The 23069-nt window shown below is 40.6% G+C and overlaps 1 protein-coding gene across 3 annotated transcripts in view; it reads right to left on the reverse strand.

The window, feature by feature from the left end:
• The window catches only part of Mpp7 (membrane palmitoylated protein 7), a 261478-nt gene that overhangs the window by 33878 nt on the left and 204531 nt on the right, over positions 1-23069 (reverse strand). For all 3 annotated transcript variants that reach the window (XM_031364935.1, XM_031364936.1, XM_031364937.1), the window contains exon 12: positions 7871-8041. In XM_031364935.1, the coding sequence (XP_031220795.1) occupies positions 7871-8041 (171 nt within the window). The remainder of the gene's footprint in view (positions 1-7870; positions 8042-23069) is intronic.

The raw sequence follows: 23069 nt of genomic DNA on the forward strand, positions 1-23069 counted from the left end.
AAAAAAAAAAAAGAAAGAAAGAAAGAAAGAAAGAAAGAAAGAAAGAAAGAAGCAAGGAAAAGGCATTTCAATGCCATACCATTGTGTGTCCCTTCCACATACAGATGAAGTGAACCCAACTACTTATGCCCAACCAAAGTACCCCAAATACTAAAGCATAGAGGGCCTACTCCATGAAAGAAAATGGTAGAAAATTATTTTTTTCCCATGTCTCTCAGTCTTGAAGCTCTTCCTACAAGGAAAGACTCTTTTAGGAGAAACAGAACTCTCTTATTTCATACTCTATCCAAATCAGCAGCAAACAAAGAACAACAAACACCCCTCACCCCCAGTCTTCGAGACCAATGATTTGTTTTAACTCAGGAGAAAAAAAATTCTATGTCTGACTTAGTAGGGAAAGCTATGCCAAGCCCAGGATGGCACCCATAACAGCCGATCATACTCACGTTCAGTCCCACCTGACAGCTAAGGATGTCACTCTCACAAACTAGCTGCCCACCCAGGCATGAAGTCATGCCCACTTGCACCAGGCATGAGGAGAGGAAAAATAATTGTCTGAATTTCCTTAGATTCTTCTAGACTTTGATCTGCAAAGGTAGACTTAGTCTACCCAAAGGAAGGACAGAATTTCAAATTACCCTTTTTTTTTTTTTTTGGTTTTTCGAGACAGAGTTTCTCTGTGTAACCGTGGCTGTCCTGGAACTCACTCTGTAGACCAGGCTGGCCTCGAACTCAGAAATCCACCTGCCTCTGCCTCCCAAGTGCTGGGATTAAAGGCATGTGCCACCACCGCCCGGCTCAAATTATCCTTATTTATAAAACTGATCATTGGATGCACACAAGGCAACTTTCCTGTGGGACTTGTGCTAACTCTGCACCCATGCTGGGGAATATAGGCACTAATGTCGGTCTCTTATCGACTCCAAAAAATAAAAATAGAAACAAAACCCACATTCACACCCGTGGTCTGTAACCCTGCTCATGAGCAGGTACAATCCTATTAGCTGGCCTCTTTGTATTTAGAACACATGATCTATGTTCAAGCAGTGGAGGGATATGAATACTCATACACATGCCTCTGCAAAGATGCACTGTGCCCTTCAGCTCACAATACTTTACCATACTTGGTGAAATCTGTTTATTTGTACCTAAGTACATAGCTTTATATTTGCTTTCGCTGGTTCTTGTTAATGATAAAGTGAATGGAGGTTTATGCTGCTAATCTAAAGCTCACAGGGCTTTGGTTGGATAGGGACTCTAATGGAGAGGCTTTCACACAGTAGGCATCTGTAATGCATCCATCAGGAACCATCAAAGCATCTCTGAAAGTGTCATCTCCTATTACACAGAAGAAATCTAAGGTAATGCAAAAGAGCAGATGTCTTTCTAAAGAGTGGACTTGGAATGTGGCTCCCAGGTTATTCCAAAGCTCCTATGACTTACATTTTCCCACACTGCCTACACACTCATCAAACCAATATAGAGAAAACAGGAAGTCAGGTTCTGTGCTGTCTACAGCAATGGTGCTGGTGTCCTGGGCTTCTTCATGCCTTCTTAGAACCCAAACTTTCAACAGAGATTGCTTAAGCTTAAAACTGGTACAGGCAATATTTGCTGACCTCTCAACACACATTCCAAAAACATTGTGAGACACTCTATGAAGACTAAAATAACCTTAAGTGTGTACCAAACCTGGACAGCTTGGATGCACATAAGGACACACCTCTTATAACTTTTTTTTCACTTAGGATTAAGGAAAATCAAACACAACGATGTGAGGGAAAGCCCTAAAGCTCACTGCACCAATTTTAATTTATTAATTTAGAATTGAGACAGTAAACTGAGCTTGATGCACTTTCTAGTTTTAAAAAGAAAAAGAGTGTTCTCAATCAAGCCAGAAACACCATTCTCCAGATAGAATAAAAACAGTCTCTCCTAGAACAGTCTCTCACGAGCTGGTCCCCAAGTTTCACAGGACTAGGGGATGTCATAAAACAGAGAAGCCAAAGGAAGCCCAGAAAACTGTACAATTCACAGTCATCCTCCCCCCATCCGGTTAGATAAGCATTACCGAATTGCTGGGGGAGGAAATTCTCAGAGTGGCCTGAGCTGGGTAGGGAGCTGCAAGCGCCAAGCCTTCCTAGGTCTCATTCATGATAGGTGGCACCTGTCAGTCATGCGGCTGACTCCGGGTCATCTATGCCCTTGTAAGTAACCCCAATAAACTCACTGATGAGCTGTGCCAGACATGTATGGAGTTGTTTCTGTGGTGTGTTTCCAATGTCCTACCTGGGGTGAATACATGTTTGTTCATGTCACCCAGGAAAACTTACAGAACAAATGTAAATTAATCATATGCTTCATTTTAAAAACATTTCATAGGGCTTGGGATAGCGATCAGTGTTACAGCAACACTCAGTGCTACAAATTCAATCCCCAGTATAATAAACAAACAAACAAACAAACAAACAAACAAATAAATAAAATAAGGATTTCTGTCTCCACCTGCAGTAGATCCTCTGCCATAAGGCTCCATACCCAAATAGCCATGGGAGGGAGTGATCCTAACAGGAGTGTAGACAGGCCTATGGGTGCAGGTAAGATCACCACTGCTGCTCAGAGGAACCCAACCAGAACCCCTCAGGACACAGGAACCAAGGGGTGGCCTGGGATGGTCTTCTGGTTTCACCCTACATCCAGAGCTGATCCTGTGCCACAGAGCTACATACACAAATACCACCCCAGGAGAGAGCTGGTCTCCCACGAGTGCCTACACACCTACACAGGTAAGACCACCATTTCTCTTCAAATTCCTGGCCAAAGAGGGACACTCACAGAGCCATCAGGACACAGGAACAGGATCAGCTGGGGACAGGATTCTTTTGGTCTCTGTCTGCACCCCAGAGCTGACCCTGTAACACAATTTTCCATACCCAAATTCCTCCTGGAGAGAACTGGTCTCCCAGGAGTACTCTCATACAGGCTTGCAGGAAGGACAAGCCAAAGTCAGAGACAGCAAGACCAGCTAACACCAGAGATAACCAGATGGTGAAAGGCAAACTCAAGAACATAAGCAATAGAAATCAAGACTACTTGGAATCATTAGAACACAGTTCTCCCACCACAGCAAGTCCTAGTTACTCCAACACACCAGAAAAGCAAGATTCAGATTTAAAATCACACCTCATGATGACGACAGAGGAATTTAAGAAAGACAAAAATAACTCCCTGTCTTAGTCAGAGTTTCTATTCCTGCACGAACATCATGACCAAGAAACAAGTTGGGGAGGAAAGGGTTTATTCAGCTTACACTTCCACATTGCTGTTTATCACCAGAGGAAGTCAGGACTGGAATTCAAGCAGGTCAGGAAGCAGGAGCTGATGCAGAGGCCATGGAGAGATGTTCCTTGCTGGCTTGCTTGCTCTGGCTTGCTCAGCCTGCTCTCTTATAGAACCCAAGACTTCCAGTCCAGGGATGGCACCACCCACAAGGGGCTCTACCCCCTTGATCACTAATTGAGAAAATGCCCATGAGCTGGGTCTCATGGAGGCACTTCCCCAACTGAAGCTCCCTCTCTGTGATAACTCCAGCCTGTGTCAAGTTGACACACAAAACCAGCCAGTACACTCCCTTAAAGAAATACAAGAGAACACAGGCAAACAGCTAGAAGACCTTAAAGAGGAAAAACAAAAATCCCTTAAAGAATTAAAGGAAAACACAATCAAACAGGTGTAGGAAATGAACAAAAGCATACAGAATCTAAAAAAGGAAATAGAAACAATAAAGAAATCACAAAGGGAGACAAAACTGGAGATTTTTCCTAAGAAAAATTAGGAAAGAGACAAGGAGTCATAGATGCAAGCATCACCAACAGAATACAAGAGATAGAAGAGTGAATTTCAGTTGCAGAAGATACCATAGAAAACATTGACACAACAGTCAAAGAAAATGCAAAAAGCAAAAAGCTCCTAACCCAAACATCCAAGAAATCCATGAGACAATGAGAAGACCAACTGCAAGCTACCTCCTATACACGTCTCACCACTTCCATTAGCCATACAAGTGGCCATAGCCATCAGCATTTGCTGCTATGAATAGATTTTTGGTCCACTGGACTATAGATGGCTGGAGGACAAAGGCTCCTGCTGAACCTGAAGAACCCAGTGCTCAGAACAGTGTCTGCTCACTAAAACCAGTTCAATGAAAAGAACCATGTCTCATGCCAGAAATGAAGCCTAGTATACATATTTCAAATAGACTACAGCATTAGAAGCCAACTGGGATGCTAATAAAGATCCTACTTGTCTCCTGTATATAAGACAATTTTTAAAGCCCACCACACATTCATAAATTGGATTGTAACTTTTGGTTTTAAAGTACCTACAAAGGCACCTTCAGAGCAGCCCGGTTTGAGCACATGCTTTCTACTCTGCCTTATGTAGATGTGCCATTATCATCATTCTGGGAGAAAATGATGACATTCTTACAAATGTCTATTTACTCAAAGCACCTTCACAATAGCAGTCTTCAGGCAACACATGATTCAGCCCAGGGGAGGACCACATCATACTGACCACTTGTGTTGTAAATGTGAAATAGACAGCGATTTATTTTTTTAGTGTGCTAAAGAGCCAGACAGAACAAGTCACAAATTGTCTGAACACCAACAAAATGAATTTTTTTGTTTGTTTGTTTGTTTGTTTTTGATTTTTTTGAGACAGCATTTCTCTAGATAGTCCTGGCTGTCCTGGAACTCACTCTGTAGACCAGGCTGGACTTGAACTCAGAAATCCGCCTGCCTCTGCCTCCGCCTCCCAAGTGCTGGGATTAAAGGTGTGTGTCACCACTGCCTGGCCAAAATGAATTTTTGGTATCATTTTGACTTAAGCCACAATAGGGTGTTTGTGGCTCCTCAGACCGCACCTTTATCTTCATCTTCCCACAAGCTCCACATACAACATTTGACTTTATTACTTTACTTTTGAAAAAGTCAGCTTTTACTAAAGATGAAATATGATACGTTGTATAGGACAGTGCCCCAGCATTTGGGTCTAACACTTTTTAAGAAATATTTTTAAATGCAGAAGAGAATTTAGTAGAAGCATCCATGAGGTATCAGAGACTAAAATGCGACCTAGAAATACCATGTTTACCCAAAGAAGGGAAAATCAAGTATTTCTGATCAGGTTTCATGGTTCTCCAACTTGGCTGAATCTGATTTCTTGAGCACTGAGTCTAAGAATAGCACATCGTGACACTATTAAGACAAAGTATTCTGTACCTTCCCAGTGATATTCACCTAACACCCTCTTTGCCAGTCATTACTCCCCACAGCTTTGTCAACATGAGTAAGAGTAAAGAAGGCGCAATGCAGTCTTCCCAACCTCCCCCGAACTACAGAGGCGGAGGAGACATGTCTTCAACGTGCAGTCAGGAAAGACAAGAGTTAACAGAGAACAGAGCAGAATTTCCAATCATACATCCATTCCCTTCACACATCGCAGAGGTTGAAGAGATGTCTTCAGCGTGCAGAAGGACATTAACTGAGAACAGAGCAGAATTTCTGAATCATTCATCTATTACTCAGGTGCTTCTCTCAGATGGTTGGCTGCTACATCGTCATTTTAAAGGCTGAGGCTCAAAATCAGTAGACATCTAAGACGAGAACACCTCATGTTTATTTTAAAGATATTTTCAGATATTATGTAAAACCGGCTTTTTACTCAGACCACAGCCTGTGTTAGGAGCACGTCTGAGTCTTTGCAAGACTAGCAAAGCTCCTATCATCTCTGCTTTTCAGATGAGGATACAGAGGATCATGAGGACACAGGGGAGCACCTGTAACAGGCAGCCCATGTGGTACTCGCAGAGGCTGTTTCAGAGATGAGCACATCCTCTCTATGAAATGCCCCTGCCATGGTGTGCTGTCTCTCACCGGCCCAATGCCACTTGATCACTTGAAATTAACTCGTATTTCAGATGTAGTGTAGAGCAGAAGGTCATTTTGCATTGTGTTTGGGGATGCACTGGGCTAGGACTCTAAGCCGTTACCTGAGTGCAGATGCGAGGTTTTCCGCTTGGGCCACTCTCTTTGTGCTTAAGGCTGTGAAATGAAAGGAATCTTTTATCTCTATTAGTTAACTATCTCAAGTATTTGGCTTCGATGATGGAAGACTGATGTGGTATCCTGCTTTTCTTTTGTCCTCTCCTAAGAAAGGTCTGAGGTGGCTGGTGTACTCTGCCAATGAGTAATATATAATTGAATTCCACCATCCCTGTTGAGGATTCCAGGAGTTGGCTGTCTGCTCCTGATCCCTTTTGAGGAGCCCCAGATATAATCATCAACCATCCTCAAGAGCTCTACACCTTGCCTCTTTCCACTCTTCTTTGGCTTACCACACAGATCAAGTACCCCTGCCCTCTCAGACCTGCAGAGACAGCTTCAGGGGCAGTGCCTAGAGGAGAAAACTGGCACAGGCTCCTTCTACCTCCTTTTAGTGCCCAAAGGAAAGGGCAAAGCAACCACACCATGATCACTCCAAGAGTAATGCTTGGCTGGAAGGGGGGCAAGCCAGGAGTGACACAGCCACATGGTTCTTCCCCCTTTACCACACTGCATGGCTCCTGGGCTGAGGAAGAGGGGGCATGGAAATGGAGGGAGGCTGCTCTGCTCAGATGCTTGCAGCAAGGGCAATGGGGAGAGAAGATGGTGGGTCTCAGACAGCCTCCACACAGGACCACAGGATCAGTCATGACCCCTGGGTGCTGTGTGGACTGGAACTGAGTTCTATGAGCACAGTGAAAACCATAACATTTAAGGAATTCCCCTTCCAGATGTAGCTGAGACTACAGAAAGGTAGGCCTTTCTTAAAAGGAAACTTTGAATTTCTTTGTATGCAACCCTGTATTTCTGATAAATAATTTCAGTATCTGCCAGGTTAATGATCAACTCTGGTGTCATTGGTAAGAGGAAACCATATCGCTTCTCATAAATCACCCACCATCAGTCTCAGTTAACATGTAACAAGCTTACAAAGGAGTTCTCTTTATGAAATTGGCTGATTCCTCACCCTTTCAATTACCCTCATTCCTCCCTAAACTGTCATCTTAAGTTTATAACGTAAGAATTAACAAGAGACACTATGCTCCTCTACCCCTAAACTTTTGCAAAACTACTGGCTTCAATCCTGGAAGCTGACAGAGCTCTCACCACATTTTAAAAGAAACATAGTAAAGAATAAGTAAGAGTGGAGGAACATGAGGTCATGGCGGGGTGGGGATCATGGCGGTGAAGGCTACACAACACGGGCTAGAACGTTAATGTGAATCAAGCCAACTACTGTAGACATTATCTGCCTAAACTTCAAAGTTTACAGCACTCAGGGCTGACCTTAATGCTAGGCAAGAACTCTGCTCCTCAGTCACATACCTCCCACATTTTAAAATCGTTTGAAACCTGTTGGAGCTTATTTCATAATGGTCTAACTGCTGTAGGTAGCTTACATCATGGCTATTGCCTCAGAATGAGCTGAAAAGAACATCATTAACAAATATTGGAGCCCTCACTTACAAATATTCAAATATTCATTAAGAAACATGTTAAGATTTAATACCCTTGGTGCGTCTTGTGTTACAGTGAAGTTTCTAACCCACCTGTAACAGAGGCTCCACAGCAAGCAGGCCACTTATCCAAAGCTCCAGGTCAATCGCAAACACAGCCAGACCAACACTTCACTTTAGAGACTACTAAGCAAGGTGTAAAGGGAAATTCAGGGCAAAGGGAATTTTAGCTTGAAAGCTTCAACTATGATAAACTTCAAGTTTAAATCCTAGTGTTATTCTAATTTGCTCAGGATTACAAACACTTACCAACCAGGACGACGAGTCTGTATTTGTCATGGGTCTGCCGCTGGTAGGGTGTCACCTCCTCGTATGTGGGCACATCTGCCGTGTCATACTGCTCACTCTTTTTGCATTCATACATGGACTTATTTGTTTTCTTATCCTTTCTGCTAAGACGAAAACTTCTTCTAAAACCAGCTAAAAAAAAAAATACATTTTTTTTTTTTTTTAGAAAACATTTAGGGTATTTCAAGCTAAACATTTAAATCCCCCCAAGCCAAATATTAAAATCCTTCTGAATCAGCTCCACAAAATAAAATAAAATTCAAGTATCCTGTAAATGTATAAAATTATACTTGCTTCAAAAAGGATATCGACGCCTGATGAGACAGTGCCTGCCGAGGCAGGTTCAATCTCGAGAACCAACATGAGAGTTTCAGAGAGCTGACTTCCACTGCCTCCTGACCTCTACCTATAGGCTATGGCACGTGCACATCCACACATATCCACAAACACATGAAAGAAACAAAATATAATAAAAATTAAAAATAAAAATATGTGGACTACTTTTAGAGTTTTTCTACAAGGTACAAAAGTGAAACAACATATATATGAATTTTGGGGACATAAGAAGACAATAATTATTCCCACTAGGTTTGGGAAAATAAAAGAATTCAAAAGAAAGTTAATACTAAAGTAATAGTCAGGGATGGGAACAAAACACTTTGGATGGGTACCGGGTACCTGTCTGGCATGCAGGATGCCTAGCATAGCCCTGCGTTGTACATGTGTAATCCCAGCATTTGGGAGGCAGAGGTAGGAGGGTCACAAGTTCAGGGTCATCCTTGGCTATATAATGAGTCTGATGCCAGCCTGGGTTACATGAAACCAAGTCTTTAAATATGGAGTAAATGTGAGTAAATATGAAGTTTTCTGAGATGCCTTATGGAATTAGAGTTTAATAAAATAAATCAGCAAACACATTTGCAATAGACAGTGAGATTATAAATATTCTAACAAGCAATTTTAAATCAGCAAAGGTACTGCAAATAGATAAAAAAAAAAAAAGTCACTGTGTGACTCTCTAAGAATAACTGATTTTGAGGCATTCCCAGGTTGAGAGAAAAGGTCTTCATACGAGAAAGCTCTCCCTCAGAGGCAAAGCGAGGGAGTGAACAGGACTAGCTGCAAAACCAGCTGGTGTTACACGGAGTAAGATGCAAGTGAGGCACGGGGAAGCAGACCACCCTGACCCAGCAGGACAAGTGGGAGGGAGCCCAGCATCTTGTGAGTGGCTCAAGGGAAAGAAGAGCTGTGTTGGAGCCTTTGCTCCTCTCTGCCCAGGACACCAAGAAATGGGTACGAACTTGGTCCTCCATCATGCCACAGGACCCCAGATGCTTACCATGTACCCAGGGTTAGCACAGTGGTCTCAGACCAGAGCCTGTGCCTAAACTGGCAGAGTCTACTGATCTGTGCCCCCCAACGCTGTCATTGGTGATGGGATTTGTGATTGGTTATTCTGACTTAAAGACTCAGGATGCTGGCATCTCAGAGTTCTAACTGCAGTTCCCATGAAACCAATCTCTTCACAGTTCTTTTTGGTATGGAAGTTGCTAGAAATTTTGGGTACATGCATCATCCAACACAAAGGATAACAACAGCTAAACCTGGAGAAAATTCAGATCTCCAAATCGTAGCTAAGCCAGCCCTGATTCCTGAGGAACTGCTCACCTAGCTGGGTCTTTCCAACCCTGTGACATTTTTACTCCCACTATCAACAGGAAACTGAAAGCAAGGGAAAGGAGAGGGCAAGCAGATTTCTAAAGTAAGACTATGAAAAAGATGGTGGCCAGCTCCACGGGATGGGTGGCAGCACCTGCCCTGCTGTGCTTCACACCGAACAGGTACTTAAGAATTTACCAAACATCAGCAGCAACTGCAAATCCACTTCCACTCTTTCACCTTTGAAAATCTCAACCAAGGGGATGGCAAGATGGCTCAGCAGGTAAGAGCACTGACTGCTCTTCCGAAGGCCCTGAGTTCAAATCCCAGCAACCACATGGTGGCTCACAACCATCTGTGATAAGATCTGACGCCATCTTCTGGTGCGTCTGAAGACAGCTACAGTGTATTACACCAGAGTGAGTAGAGGTCCTGAGTTCAATTCCCAGCAGCCACATGATGGCTCAAGGCCATCTGTTCAGCTACAGTGAAATAAATATAAATAAATAAAAATAAATAAATAAATGAAAATAAATAAATAAGTGAAATAAATATAAATAAATAAAAATAAATCTTAAAACAAATAGAAAAAAAGGTATTTTTAAAAAAAAAAAGAAAGAAAATCTCAACCAAGAAAGTAGAACATGTGGGAACTTTACACAAGACCTGAAGTCGGACAGATCTCTGTACAGAAAAGGTCTTAGAGCTAAGGGGAACAACAGAGGACGGACAGGGCACTGACTGCTACCTTAGAATTCAGCCCCACTCTCAGCTTTTCAGAACTACCTGGTTCTGGAACTACCTTGCCCCAAAACTTCTTTTACAAAACACAGGAAGAAAAGCGGCCAGGTGGCCACCATGTCCTGAAGAGCAGGAGATCCACAAAGACTAGATATGGGAAGTGAAGAACACAGACTAGATGTACTGCCCTGTCATGCCGGCCATGTACCTCTGCAGTTTCAAAAATCTTCTGGGACGCGGGGGGGGGGGAGGGGCTCATTTTCTGTACCTTAAAACACCGGTAAAGACCAGCAGCTGAAGATAAGCCCCTCATGGCCGTGGCCTATGGCAGACTCCTGCATGTCTCTTACATGTCCACGCTGTACTGTGTGGCCCCTCTATCTGAGCGGGTCTTTAGGGAAGGCATGTGGATTCTCATGTTCAGACACTCAGAAAGGAGAGCAGCACATCTGGAGGCTCATTAATCAATTTTAAATGGGTTCTTGTAAGAGGAGGAACCAGTAAATGAAAGCCAGATTTAAATATGTGGACTGGGGCTGGGGGTCACTGTGTAGTACAGCACGTGGCTTCCATGAGGCCTTGCGTTGCCTATCTCCCTTGTTATAATTCATAAACCAACAATTATTTTAAATGCCTATTGACGTCATTTATAAAGAAACATACCAGAAAGGCAAAGTATGTAGTAACTATTCTTTCTTTTACATTCTCTTCTAGGCATGCATGTAGTTTTTGTTGCCAAACTTAATTTTCAAGACGATCCTCCAGTGTGACGATCTTTTTTAAACTCACTTACTTCTCCATATCATAAATGTATATGTTTTATTTATATAGACACTTTTATGTATACATGCATGTATGCATATACATACCTATGCACATTTATACACATATACATGTAAAGAAAACAGGAAGAAAATATTCTCAGCTCAGAAATAACAGTTAACAAAGTATGAAATCTAACTTTGTTATTATGATCTTTGTTCAAGCAAAAGTTAAAAACCCAAACACACACACACACACACACACACACACACACACTCACACCCATACACACTCCCAAATACCCAAACCCTGATGATTTTTCTAGAATCTATTCATCCATGGCTTGTGATTTCCAACCCCTAGTTGGAAATGACTGGTGTGCCCATCAGCACCCCATGGCTGAGTCTCTAATAGACTACATCTTATCTTTAAAAAGGGAGGGGTTGTTAAGAATGTCTTAACTTTGGATTTTTCTCAGTTCTCTTATTAAAAGGAGCCTAAATATCATGAGGCTAAACTGAGAGGAAGCAGAGCTTGTATTTAGATAAATGTTGGGAACACAGCATCTAGTAAGTTACCAGTCAGGGTCAGCAGGGCGGCTTTGGAAGTAGAGAGAGGAATTCTCTCAAGGAATTCAGGATAACGGAACAGTTTTACATGAAAAGTATTTTCCTTATAGTTCATAGTTTTGTAATTTATAATGGGTTCAACATTTTTATAGACAGGTTTGTTTCCAGGGAAGCTTATCCACAGCTGCTAGAAGTCTGTGTCTTTGAAAGGAACAGCAGGTTTTATTACAGTAGGAATAAGATGCAGCTGCAGGACGATGCTTATCTAATACTTTGCAGAAGTGACAATTCACATTGACAAGCTGATCTACCATCTAACGCCACAAGCTCTGCTTAAAGACATTAACCATGAAGGGGTGACTACAAAGAAAAACTGCTTCTTATCTGAAATGATTACTTAATATCTCCAGGTTGGCTGTATGTGTAATCTATGGTTGCATGAGGATACTCTGTTGCAAGTGGGTTCGTCTAACAATAAAGCCTGTTGGCAAACTGGTATCCCAGAGCAGCTTCTCATCCCGTCTTTAAAACCTTGCTAATGTGGCTGGTGTGAAGCTGCACATCACTGTAACGCTGTTGGATCACTGTGAGATCGAATGGTTTTATTACGGGTCTTTGCCTTTCATATTTCCTCTGTCACTGCCGCTGACTGACTACTGATCACGCTTTGGGTCAGTCCATCATCCTATATGCACCGGTACAGGTCAGCAAGCAGGTGAGCCCGCTTCCCAAATGTTTTCATCATTCTCTCAACTCTGAACTAATTTTAAAGCGATCCTAAACTGCTGGAGTTGGAATCTGCTGGAATCTGTAACTTTGCTTTTGATTTCTCCCACTGCTTTAAGAACTGCTCTTCTTAGGTCTGATAAATATTCTCCTATTTTTTTTTTAAATTTTAAGAAGTGAGATGCATGGCTTTATACTTAATTTTTAAAAATCCCATCTGGAATCACTCAGGTATAATCATGACATCAAGTCTGTGAAGTGTGGCTGTAACTTTCCATTTTTCTAAATAATTAACCAATGGTTCTGAGAATCCCTGAAGTAGAAGGACCCCTCAGCAGTTTCACGTTAGACACAAGTGAAGAGGCTTTGAATTGTTCACGTCATATAGAAAAAAGGGCGGATTTCTGAGCCAAGCCGAACTCACTCTCTGGATTATATCAGACCAAAACACACTTGCAACAGTGGCGGTAGATGGGTTTGCTGAGAGCTCACCCGGTGACACCCACTACCCAAAGCACCTGCAGGGGGTTAACTGTTTCAGTTTCCCCAGCAACTCTGGGAGGGTAGTTGAGTGTGGATGGCTGTAAGAAAAAGGGATTGCTGGAGCATGGCTTCTATGTTTCACAATGAAATGAGGTCACAATGCCACCCTGTGCTCACAGATGAGTGACAGGGACAATGATGAGCCCCTGCTACAATTTAACACAAAGTAACTATCAATGAAAAGCAGCAATTGCATTCACAGATTAAAAGGTTTTTCCTAATAGAGAGGTTTTGTTTTTTTCTTCATTTTCCTTGTTTATCTAATCAAGTAAGCATTTATGTCCCTCTGTATTTAAGGTGAGTTATAAAACATAAAACAGCTCCCCTCAAGAAGCATCTCATCCTCTGTGACACTAAAAGCTATTCTCACGTACTCACAGTTTAGTGTTTTTACAACATGGGATCCTAACTAAGAGCTTGGGGCTCTTGGAAAGATTTAGAACATCTGATTTGACTTTTACCATTATATATATAAAACTCAGTTGTAGTTTGGTCATTCTCAAAATGTGCATCCCACTGCATCTGTATAACACAGTAGCCAAGAGTACCAAATTTAATGCTTGTGTATGGGATTTAAGAAGCATTTGTGGTTAAAAGAAGCTTTAGCACTGTAGGAAACAGCATATATCTCTACTCCACAATTCTATACATCAATATTTGTTAACAGTAAAAAATAATTTAGAAAGGAAACCAAAATATGCAGAAATAGGGAAATAGTTAAGTGATAAAATAGTCTCCCAGAAAAGTAGAATTGAAATCATTAAAACTGTACAAATATACAATATAATAATACCCAGAAGAACCAGAGAGGATACAATAGTTGCACTTAACACAATGAGCTTTGTTTTTGCTGCGACAAAAACTGTTATAAATTCAGAAATACAGAAGAAAACACATTAGAGAAAAACAATGCTGTTCTGGGCAGAGAGGGCTATGGCAACTACCTTATTATTCAAGCTTACTATACGCTGTGACTTTACAATTTGACAGGAAAACAAAAATCATTCATAATACACAATGAAATCATATCTAGACAGAAATAGTTGTGAGGCTCTCTCAACACAAAGCACAAAGTACATTCTCTACTTCAGAAGGCAGATTCCAGGAAGCTATATTTTGAAGTGATTACATAAAATGCCAAGTTTCTATGTAAATTATAGTTGGAAATAGTCAAGAAATTCAAATACAAAAAAAAAAAAAAAAAAAAAAAAAACCAACAAAAGTGAAACTGAAACCAATGGGATACTACAAGAAGCATAATGGAGTGTAAGACACAGAGAACCAGCAAAACAAAAAACAAAAAACAAAACAAAAAACAGACAACCAAAAAAACCAAAACAACAACAACAACAAAAAAAACAAAAACAAAACAAAACCCAGAAAAATAGCCAAGAGAAAAGGAAATACATTGTTTCAAAAGCTAAAACAGAAGTAAACAGCCCAGTAGTTTATACAAAATCACAAGCTGCCACAGTCTTTTGCCCCACAAAAAAGTAACTTAAATGAAAACTAAATGTTATTTTTCATAGAATTGTGCTCTTTAGCATGAAGGGCCATTAAAACGTTAATTATATAATGAACTCAGAAGCCAGTCGGACATGGACACTAGGGATGTGGACACTGGCTTTCCATTTACTCAGAGAAAATAAATTTCCAGCCTTCATGTGTCTGGCAGAATAGTTTTAATAACTCATTTCAATTATTTTACATAACCAATCATCGGTCGATAACATCAGACGCTCTGCTGTGCTAACATTTAAACAAGCTTTTCCAAGGTTTACATTTCACAGATGTTCAGTGTACGAAAAAAGATGTCTTAAAAAATCTCCATGAATCCCAGCAGTACGAATATATCACAGGCACCTCTAAACTCAAAGACTTCTGGAAGGATCATTCTGGAACTCCTAATGTATAAAAACGTATGGTCCACACAGTCAAAACAAAATGTTCAGTTTTCCCTAAAAGAATCCTAAAATTAATCACTTTACAGCTTTTATCTCCATTTTAAATATACTGAAATACAGATCCCATTTTTATAAACTGGGAGTACTGCCAAAAGCATCTTATGAAAAAAGGGTTTTTTTTTCATCTTAAAAATTAGAACAATTTAACCATGCAAATATTTACCTAATATCTGAATTATAAGGAAGAGTAAATTTTACTTAAAGGAGATTTTTAAAACCCCATGGAGACACTAATAGAGACTAGGCAGCTGGAAATTATTCTACAATATTAGGTTCTTGACAAGAAAACAGAGTGCTTCCTCAAAAACATTCAGATCATAAGGCTGGTGCCCTTCACAAATCGACACAGGTATGTCAGACACCAGAGGGACTGTTTTATTCAGTATCTCTGATAAGAAGAGGTCCATATGGTCACATGACTTTAGTTAGTATATCACCGCTGAGTTGGTACTGGGTAGTGGGCTAATTAAACACTACTCCAGAGACAATGAATGACAACTAAGCACATCTTGGTGGGTGGAAGTCTGAATTGCAGTAGGGCTTGTGGTGGAAGAGATGAATAGAGCTATGGATATAAGATAGAAAGAGCTCATGCTGCAGGACAATCTCACCAAAGACAGAGCAGTGTCGCCATGATGCCAAGCTGTACATATACATATTGCACAGAGGGTGGGAGGGAAGGTTTTGAACAAAGTACCAGAAAACGCACCTCTAACATGTTACAGGTTCACAGTTTCCTTTGTGGCGAGCCACATTCAACTCTATAAAGAACCTTGAACAACACAGCTTGTTTCAAGCTAAAAATAAAACAGAAACTCAAAGTCCTGTTTGAGCCCTGGAAGCTAAACGAAGATATGAAGTGCAATTTCCAAGGGAAAAATAACTTCTACTTTAAGATTTCCCAATCATACTAACACCCCAAATTTATTAATCAGAAGAACAACTGGAAGTACTAAACATCAACAAAACACACACACACACACACACACACACACACACACACACACACACACATACACACACACACACACACAGAAACAGAGGAGGGAAGAATTATATGAGGATTTAACTTTCTGCTAAGCAGCTAATAAAGAAATGAGTTCTTACTTATACTTTCAAATTTATGTCAAAATGCAGTATACACAAATAAAACTGCAGCTCTGGGCAGAGGGAAAATTTGGATTTGAAACTTTAGTAATTTTTTTTCTTAGCTTGAGACTAACTTACAGCCTACAACGCTCTGAGCAGAAATAGTTTCTGTCAGGAAACAAATATTTCCAAGCAGGAGTCCAGACGTGTTGAGATTCTGCAGAGGTCTTTTCTGCTCAAAAAAGAACCTGTATTACTTTTGAAAAAAATGCTTCTAAATATTCTCTTTGCACAAACTCTATCTCATGGAAAATATCCACATAGTGTATTTAAACACAGCTGCATGTCCCCTCTGAGCTCTTTAATAAGTGAGCAGACTTCTTGAATAAATGGGAATTTTGACTCGATTTATAAAATCATCTGTGCTCTTAAACACAAGAGAACCATGGGAGAGAAATGGGAACTAGCCCTAAGAAAAGCACATAGAAGTAGACAGAGATAAACAATCACATATGAAGTTCTGATTTCATTATTTAACTTTAGACTAAATACTTTAAAAGGACAGTGTAGGTCCCCAAATTGATCTTGTTTTAAAAGAATGTAGCATTTGCTCAAGCAAAGACAGAAGGACCAACAATTCAATTCTTCAGGAAATCATTTGCAACAAAGTATTAGAAAGGACATGTTTGATACATAGTACCTCCTGATTGATTATAACAAGATTCCTGTCATGAATTAGCTAGAGGAAAATATTAAAAGATTCACATCAATGTTAGAAAATTGCTTCCTACTGATTATTTTGGGCTAAAGCAAGGAAAGAAATAGGGTTTTAAAGCTCTTCTGCTAGGGAATGAGTACAGAGGCCCAAACACACCAGCTTCCACATCACTCACTAAAGCAAAAGAAATTTCTAGACCTCTAATCCTAGTCATCCATGTAAATATGTAAATATCCATATAAACATGTATGACATGCACCAACCACTGACAATCTCTATATGTAGCTCACAGACAGAAGTGGAGTGTGTAAACCTACACACCAAGTCTCTGTCAGTGGTAATCTTTAATGTGGGAAGCTCCTGGCTTAAAGGGAACACATTTTAAGTTACTTGTTTGATTTACATTTTCCTATTGATTTCTCTTCATGTAATTATAAAACTCTATACAGACTACAGTTTACATTGATTGTCCAGCCATCTGGCTTCTTCTTGCTTTCCAATAAAATAGCCAAATCTTTTTCACTGATGACTATGCTGACCTTTAAGAAACTGGTTCCATGCTAGTCAGAAACAAACCACACAGGAAACCTCATCAGCAAAGCTTCAGGTATGCGGGTGGATTACACCTGTAATCCCAGCACTGGAGACTGAAGCCAGAGGCCAGAAGAGAGTTACAGCTGCTTGTGAGCCACCCACTGTGGGTGGTAGGAACAGAAAAGCTGTGTCTTCTCTAAGAGCAGCATGCTCTCAACCGCCTAGCCCTCTCTCCAGCCTGTTTTCAGAAAGTGAATCCTGCTGCAGGATTAGGGGACATACTCATACACTGTTTCATGCTTGATATTCCTGTACCTCAAAGAATATGAAAATAACCAAATGTCTTCCCAGGGTTGGGACAATGCACAAGGGCCTGATAAGTGTGTAATGTAAAAAGGAGAGACACAAACCCATCCTGTACAAGCCAAAGCTCTTTCAGACAAATGAACTACAGCACATCTGGGGAAGTAGCCTTATGTGCAGGGACAGGATTATTACAGAATGTTGTGATCCCTTATGACTGTTACACACAAATGACTGAAATGTTGAGTTCCAGCTGGGTCACTAGACTGTCTGGATTAGAGAAACAGTGGACAGGAAAAAAAAATAGATCAACTCTGCAAAGAGGATTTTTCTCTTCAAAGCTACCAGACAGATCTAAAGTATTCAAAAAGCCAAGTGATGCAACTCATAACTAAAATCGAGTACTCAGGAGGCTGAGGCAGGAGAATGGTGACCTGAGATAGTCTGTCCAAAGAGCATGAGCCCACCTCAAAAAGCCAAAAGGGGGTGGGAAGATGGCTGGAGAAATAGCACAGCAATTAAGAACTTTGGATGCTCTTCCAGAGGACCCTCGATTGGTTCCAGCATCCACATGGCAGAGCACAATCTTCTGTAACTCTAGTTCAAAGGGACCTGCTTCCCTTTTCTGGCCCCTGAGGGCACTGCATGCACATGCATACACATAAAATAAAAGCTAAAAACAAAAATTTTATGCCAAAAAAATGAGTGAAAAAAATATATATCATATGTCACAGAAGGTAACTACTTTCTCTCCCTACATTGCTCAGATATTTGGCCAAGCTTATTGCAGAAATTCCTCTTGGTACAAAATAATGATATTCAAAATAGCTGTCTTGGAAGTAGTAAAACAACACTGTGTGGGTAAGCAGTCTCTGCTTAACAGAATGAAGACCAAGGAGCACTTCCAGTGGATGCTTGAGATTCCCTGTATCCCAGTCTGTTGGTAAGTTTTTATTGTGACAGGGCACACATATTCCATCACAGCTAAGTATTCTCTGTCCATTTTCACTTCTTTTCCCTATTTCTGGGTAGCACCATCATCCTCCTCGAATCTTTCCTGGTTTCTGCCCTGCTTGGTTGGGCTCTTCTGGCACCTGGACCAACACTTTCTCCTCTGGTTGTCTCACTGGCTGTTTTAATAGATTCTGATGTCCAAAACTTCAAAAACAGTGGCCTTTACTCCAGCTCCTCACACATCTCTCCCACTGCCAATTCCATATGGATGTCATCAACACACTGTGCCCTGAACAGAACACTCAGGCAGCCCTCTCCTGCTATCTTTGTGATCTCAGTAACCATTTAACTCCATTCTTGGAGTTACAGTGACCCAAATGCATTCATGCTCAACTCTCCAACATGTTCATTATCTGGTCTTCTCTCTACCTGCACTGGAAATGTCTTTGTTCAAAAACGAGTCATTCTCTACCTGAACTACTTCAGTGTCTTTCTGCTTCTGCACTGCCCCTTTGAGATTCTCAACCCATCAGCCAGTGTGACCCTGAAGCATACAAGTCAGGTCATGTTTCTACCTTGCTCAGGGCCTGCCACGGATTTCCCATCTTCTGTTAAGACACAGCTAAGTGCTTGCTCCACTTGGCATGTCCTCTCATGCAGACTTCAGTTCCTGCCCCCTTCCCTTCTCACTCTGCTGGAGTCACACAGGCCCCCTTGCACAGGTTTCATTAGGCGTAACAGACATCCTGCCTGAGAGTTGTGCTACATGGTTATCTCACTTCTTAGAGGGTTATTTCCCATAATACTCCCCTTAGCTTTTTGACTAAACAAGACCTTTTCAAGGAGGTTCTCTTTGGCCATGCTATTTAATGAAAGAGTTTCCGTCTTTTCTTCTCAGTACTTACTACCATCTTAAGGACTTACGCCTTTGTCTCTGCTTTGCAGAAAGCAGAGGAAGCTGTTGGCTATCTGTGTTAGTTATTACTACTCAATGTGCCCACAGCAATTCTTTGGCAAAAGGGACCATTAATATAGATTCGTCTTTCTCCATCTCCAAGTAAAGTTGGAACAGCCTATTATGAAGTTGCTGCTGTGTTAATGTAGAATTGTAGGACAGAATCATGAAACTATTTTGAAAAAAATGTCTTAAGAACCTGATGAAATGCTTATTCCTTATTTCAAACAGCAATTAAATTGGTTATTGCAGAATACTGATATTTGGCCTATTGCATGGCAAACTTTTTAGGCAAAAATTGATAATCATTATGCAAAAGACAAGTTGTAACAATTTCCTTCTATGAATGCTTTTGTGTTTACTGTAGGTTTGTGTATATAGCCAATAGAGAAAGTGCTTACTGTATTCACAGATGGCTCATTTAATGGGAAAGCAACATATGTAATTGGATCATGTTTATTCTCTTGAGTTTTCCTCTGCTTCAGCACAGATTCGTGAATTTCGTGCTGTAGGTACTGTTTCTGAAATGTTGAAAAATCAAGGTTTTAATTTGTATACTCATAGCCAATATATATCTCATGGTTTGCAGTTGCTTGAAATTGTTCCTTTTTTAGATACTGCTAATTCTCGAATTTTACAATTATTTATGCAAATAACAACTCAAGTTCAGAGAAAGTACTGTTCCTTTAAACGAGTGCCTTTGGACATTTAAGAGGTCATACTGGATTGTCTGGACAGACCCCTTAGGGCAATGCCACAGCAGTTTTGTATACCAGGCAGATTATAGGCCTTACACAGGAACAATTGGCCAAACAATCTCATTTTTACATTATCAAAATAGTAACAGTTTGAGACTATAATTTGATATTACTAGAGAATGTGCAAGTCAAACTGTAAAGACTTGTCCTCAATGTACCCAATTGATTATGTGGTTTTAATCCTTGAGGACTTATAACTAATCAATTGTTGAAAATAGATGTTACTCATATTTCTGATTTTGGAAAAGTAAAATATGTACTTGTGACTATTGACACCTTTCAGGATTTCTAGTTGCAACTGCTTTAACAGGAGAAGCAACTAAAAATGTAATTAGTCTGCACTGGTTTTCTATGTTTGGTGTTCCAAATCAGACTTAAACAGATAATGGAACTGGCTATTACAATCAAGTATTTGAGATGTTTTGGATACAATTTAATATTACTCATATTACTAGGATTCTTTATAATTTTCAAGGACAAGATATTGTGGAAATTTAAAATAATATCATGTTTAAAAAACAAAAAGGGGGACTTATATCTCTGTAGACAACATTATTTAAGTCATGGTTTTTAATTTAAAAATTTTAAAATCTGGGTGCCAAGGAACTCTCTGCTGAGTGTCTATGGCACCCTACAACTAGGCATACTTACGCCTAGGTGAAATGGAAGGATCTACTTACTGGCATATGGCATGGTCCTGACCCTGTTTTAATATGGGGACAAGGTTCTGCTTGTGCTTTTTCACAAAAAGAAAATGGAGCCAGATGGTTGCCTGAGCCTTCTACTAATTATGATACCAATGATGAATGAAAATGGCTCAAAATCCCTATCGGCCAGCTGAGTTAACCTGGAGTGTAGTTTCCACTCTTACTGGAGAGTACGTGCTTTCTGTCAATTCTCAAAGTCACCTGCAATACACTTGGTGGCCAGACTTTATGTTTGATCTTTACCAATTAGCAGCTGAATTGAATATTTGGGTCATTCCCGCAGACAACTTTAATCTTGTTGGTTTTAACTTTTGGACTTTTTAATCTTAAACAGATTGGTTGCCTTCACATAGGATCTCTTTCAGCAAGCTCAACTATTCACCATGGCAGTTATTCATCGTTATGAAGAAATGCATTGAGAGCCTATTCATATGTCCTTTGTAGCTTTGGTCTGAATGGGAAGAAGTGTGCTTTTGAAGGTCAGTGGTCAGAGACAGGCAACCGTTCTTGAGCTCCTATCCACCTAAGCCAGACACATACATCAAAAGCTATGTGTGCAGACACATACATCAAAAGGCTATGTATGTAGTCCAGTCCAAGATGGGTAAGAAGGAACAATATAGAGTCGGACTTAAGGCAGACATGGTCACCTAGTCACTCTATACCTTAGATGGGATCATGGAAAGCAAGTAAATCTTGTGGTCAAAAAGGGGAACTGTGGCCTTCCCCAAGCCTTGAGCAGGCTAAACAGACCTTAATTGTTTGCCAAAATCGGTAGGGTGGAGTCTTCTGACCTAGGTGGAGTTCTACTTCACCAAGCCTGCAGTTTCCTGCAGGAGCAGACTGCCTGCTGAGCTTGCTTTGCAACATAATCCAGCTGAAACAAAGGATGGGTCTGTGGGTTTTCCCTATATAAACACAGAGCTGAATATTAAACTTTGAGCCTTGATCAGAAACCTTTGTCTTAGCTCTATCCTTCTCTTGCCCACCCATCCTTTTTCATTCCCAGCCTCCCCTTCAGGTACCCAGTTCTCCGTGGTTGCTGGAGAGCTACAAGTTGCCCCTTTTCATTGCCAATTGGTGGATTTTACATCTTATGATACAATAATTATAGAATTTACTTACTTACCCCTACTTCCAACTAATGGATTATGCAGTGTATAATCTAAGCACAGTTCATCTACCAATCCATTCCCACTCCCAGTGGCTCCATTCCTTAGTATCCAGTTGTTAAAGTTGCCCCCTCCCCATCTGTATTGAGCTGATCTACACCAGAATGGTGTCTTGCAAACACAAGCTCTCTAACTTCTCTTGAGCAGCTATCTATCATGCTTGCTCACGAGATACATGAAGACTATAATTCACCAATCAATTCCAAATTTGTGTCTAAAGTGTTCCCATTATTTTAATTCAATCTATTCTAGTCTCAGCTGGGTTCGGTCAGCCAGCCATTTTCTCTCATATATACAATCCTTTACCACAGGCTTCATAAGCAATTCCTACAGAAGTTGTCTGATTATCTTTTCTCACTACAATATCCCTATTCCCAAGCTACCACACTACATGGAAGGGGATGAAGAGATCTCTCAGCTGTGAAGAGCATTTCTCCTCTTACAGAAGACCTGGGTCCTAGTTCCAGCAACCACAAGGTAACTCACAATCATCTGTAACTCTGTTCCAAGGAACTCTAAGAGCAGCAAGCATGCACATGGCTCATGGATATTCATGCAAGCACACCCTAATATGTTAAAATAAATTGCCAACAATACAAACATTAAGCAAAAAGCCTGCTTTGAACTCCATTGCTGCCTTTCCCAATCTGGTTTCCGAGTTGTTTCTCATCCCAACTCTGCCCTTGGTGCTAGATCCAAATGGCATTTTATCAGAATTCTATACCGGCCCACAAAAAACTATGTTGCTTATGACCCCTTTGCTTTTGACTTTCATTCATATTTACTGATTAAATATCCATTTTATAAATTTTTGACACGCTACAGTAGAAGCACAGATTTAAAACCCCTATTCTGATTTTTGGATATAATTATATGCAAAATAATGCTGGATATAAAAACTACATGGAAGAGGAGATATCCTGAGACATACCAGAAGATCCACTGCACTTAGAGCATTTGCTAAGAACCCTCCGGAAGTCCCACAGCTGCCGCTGGAAGCCCAGTG

The sequence above is a fragment of the Mastomys coucha genome, unplaced genomic scaffold (genome assembly GCF_008632895.1).
Source record: "Mastomys coucha isolate ucsf_1 unplaced genomic scaffold, UCSF_Mcou_1 pScaffold13, whole genome shotgun sequence".
NCBI lineage: Eukaryota > Metazoa > Chordata > Mammalia > Rodentia > Muridae > Mastomys > Mastomys coucha.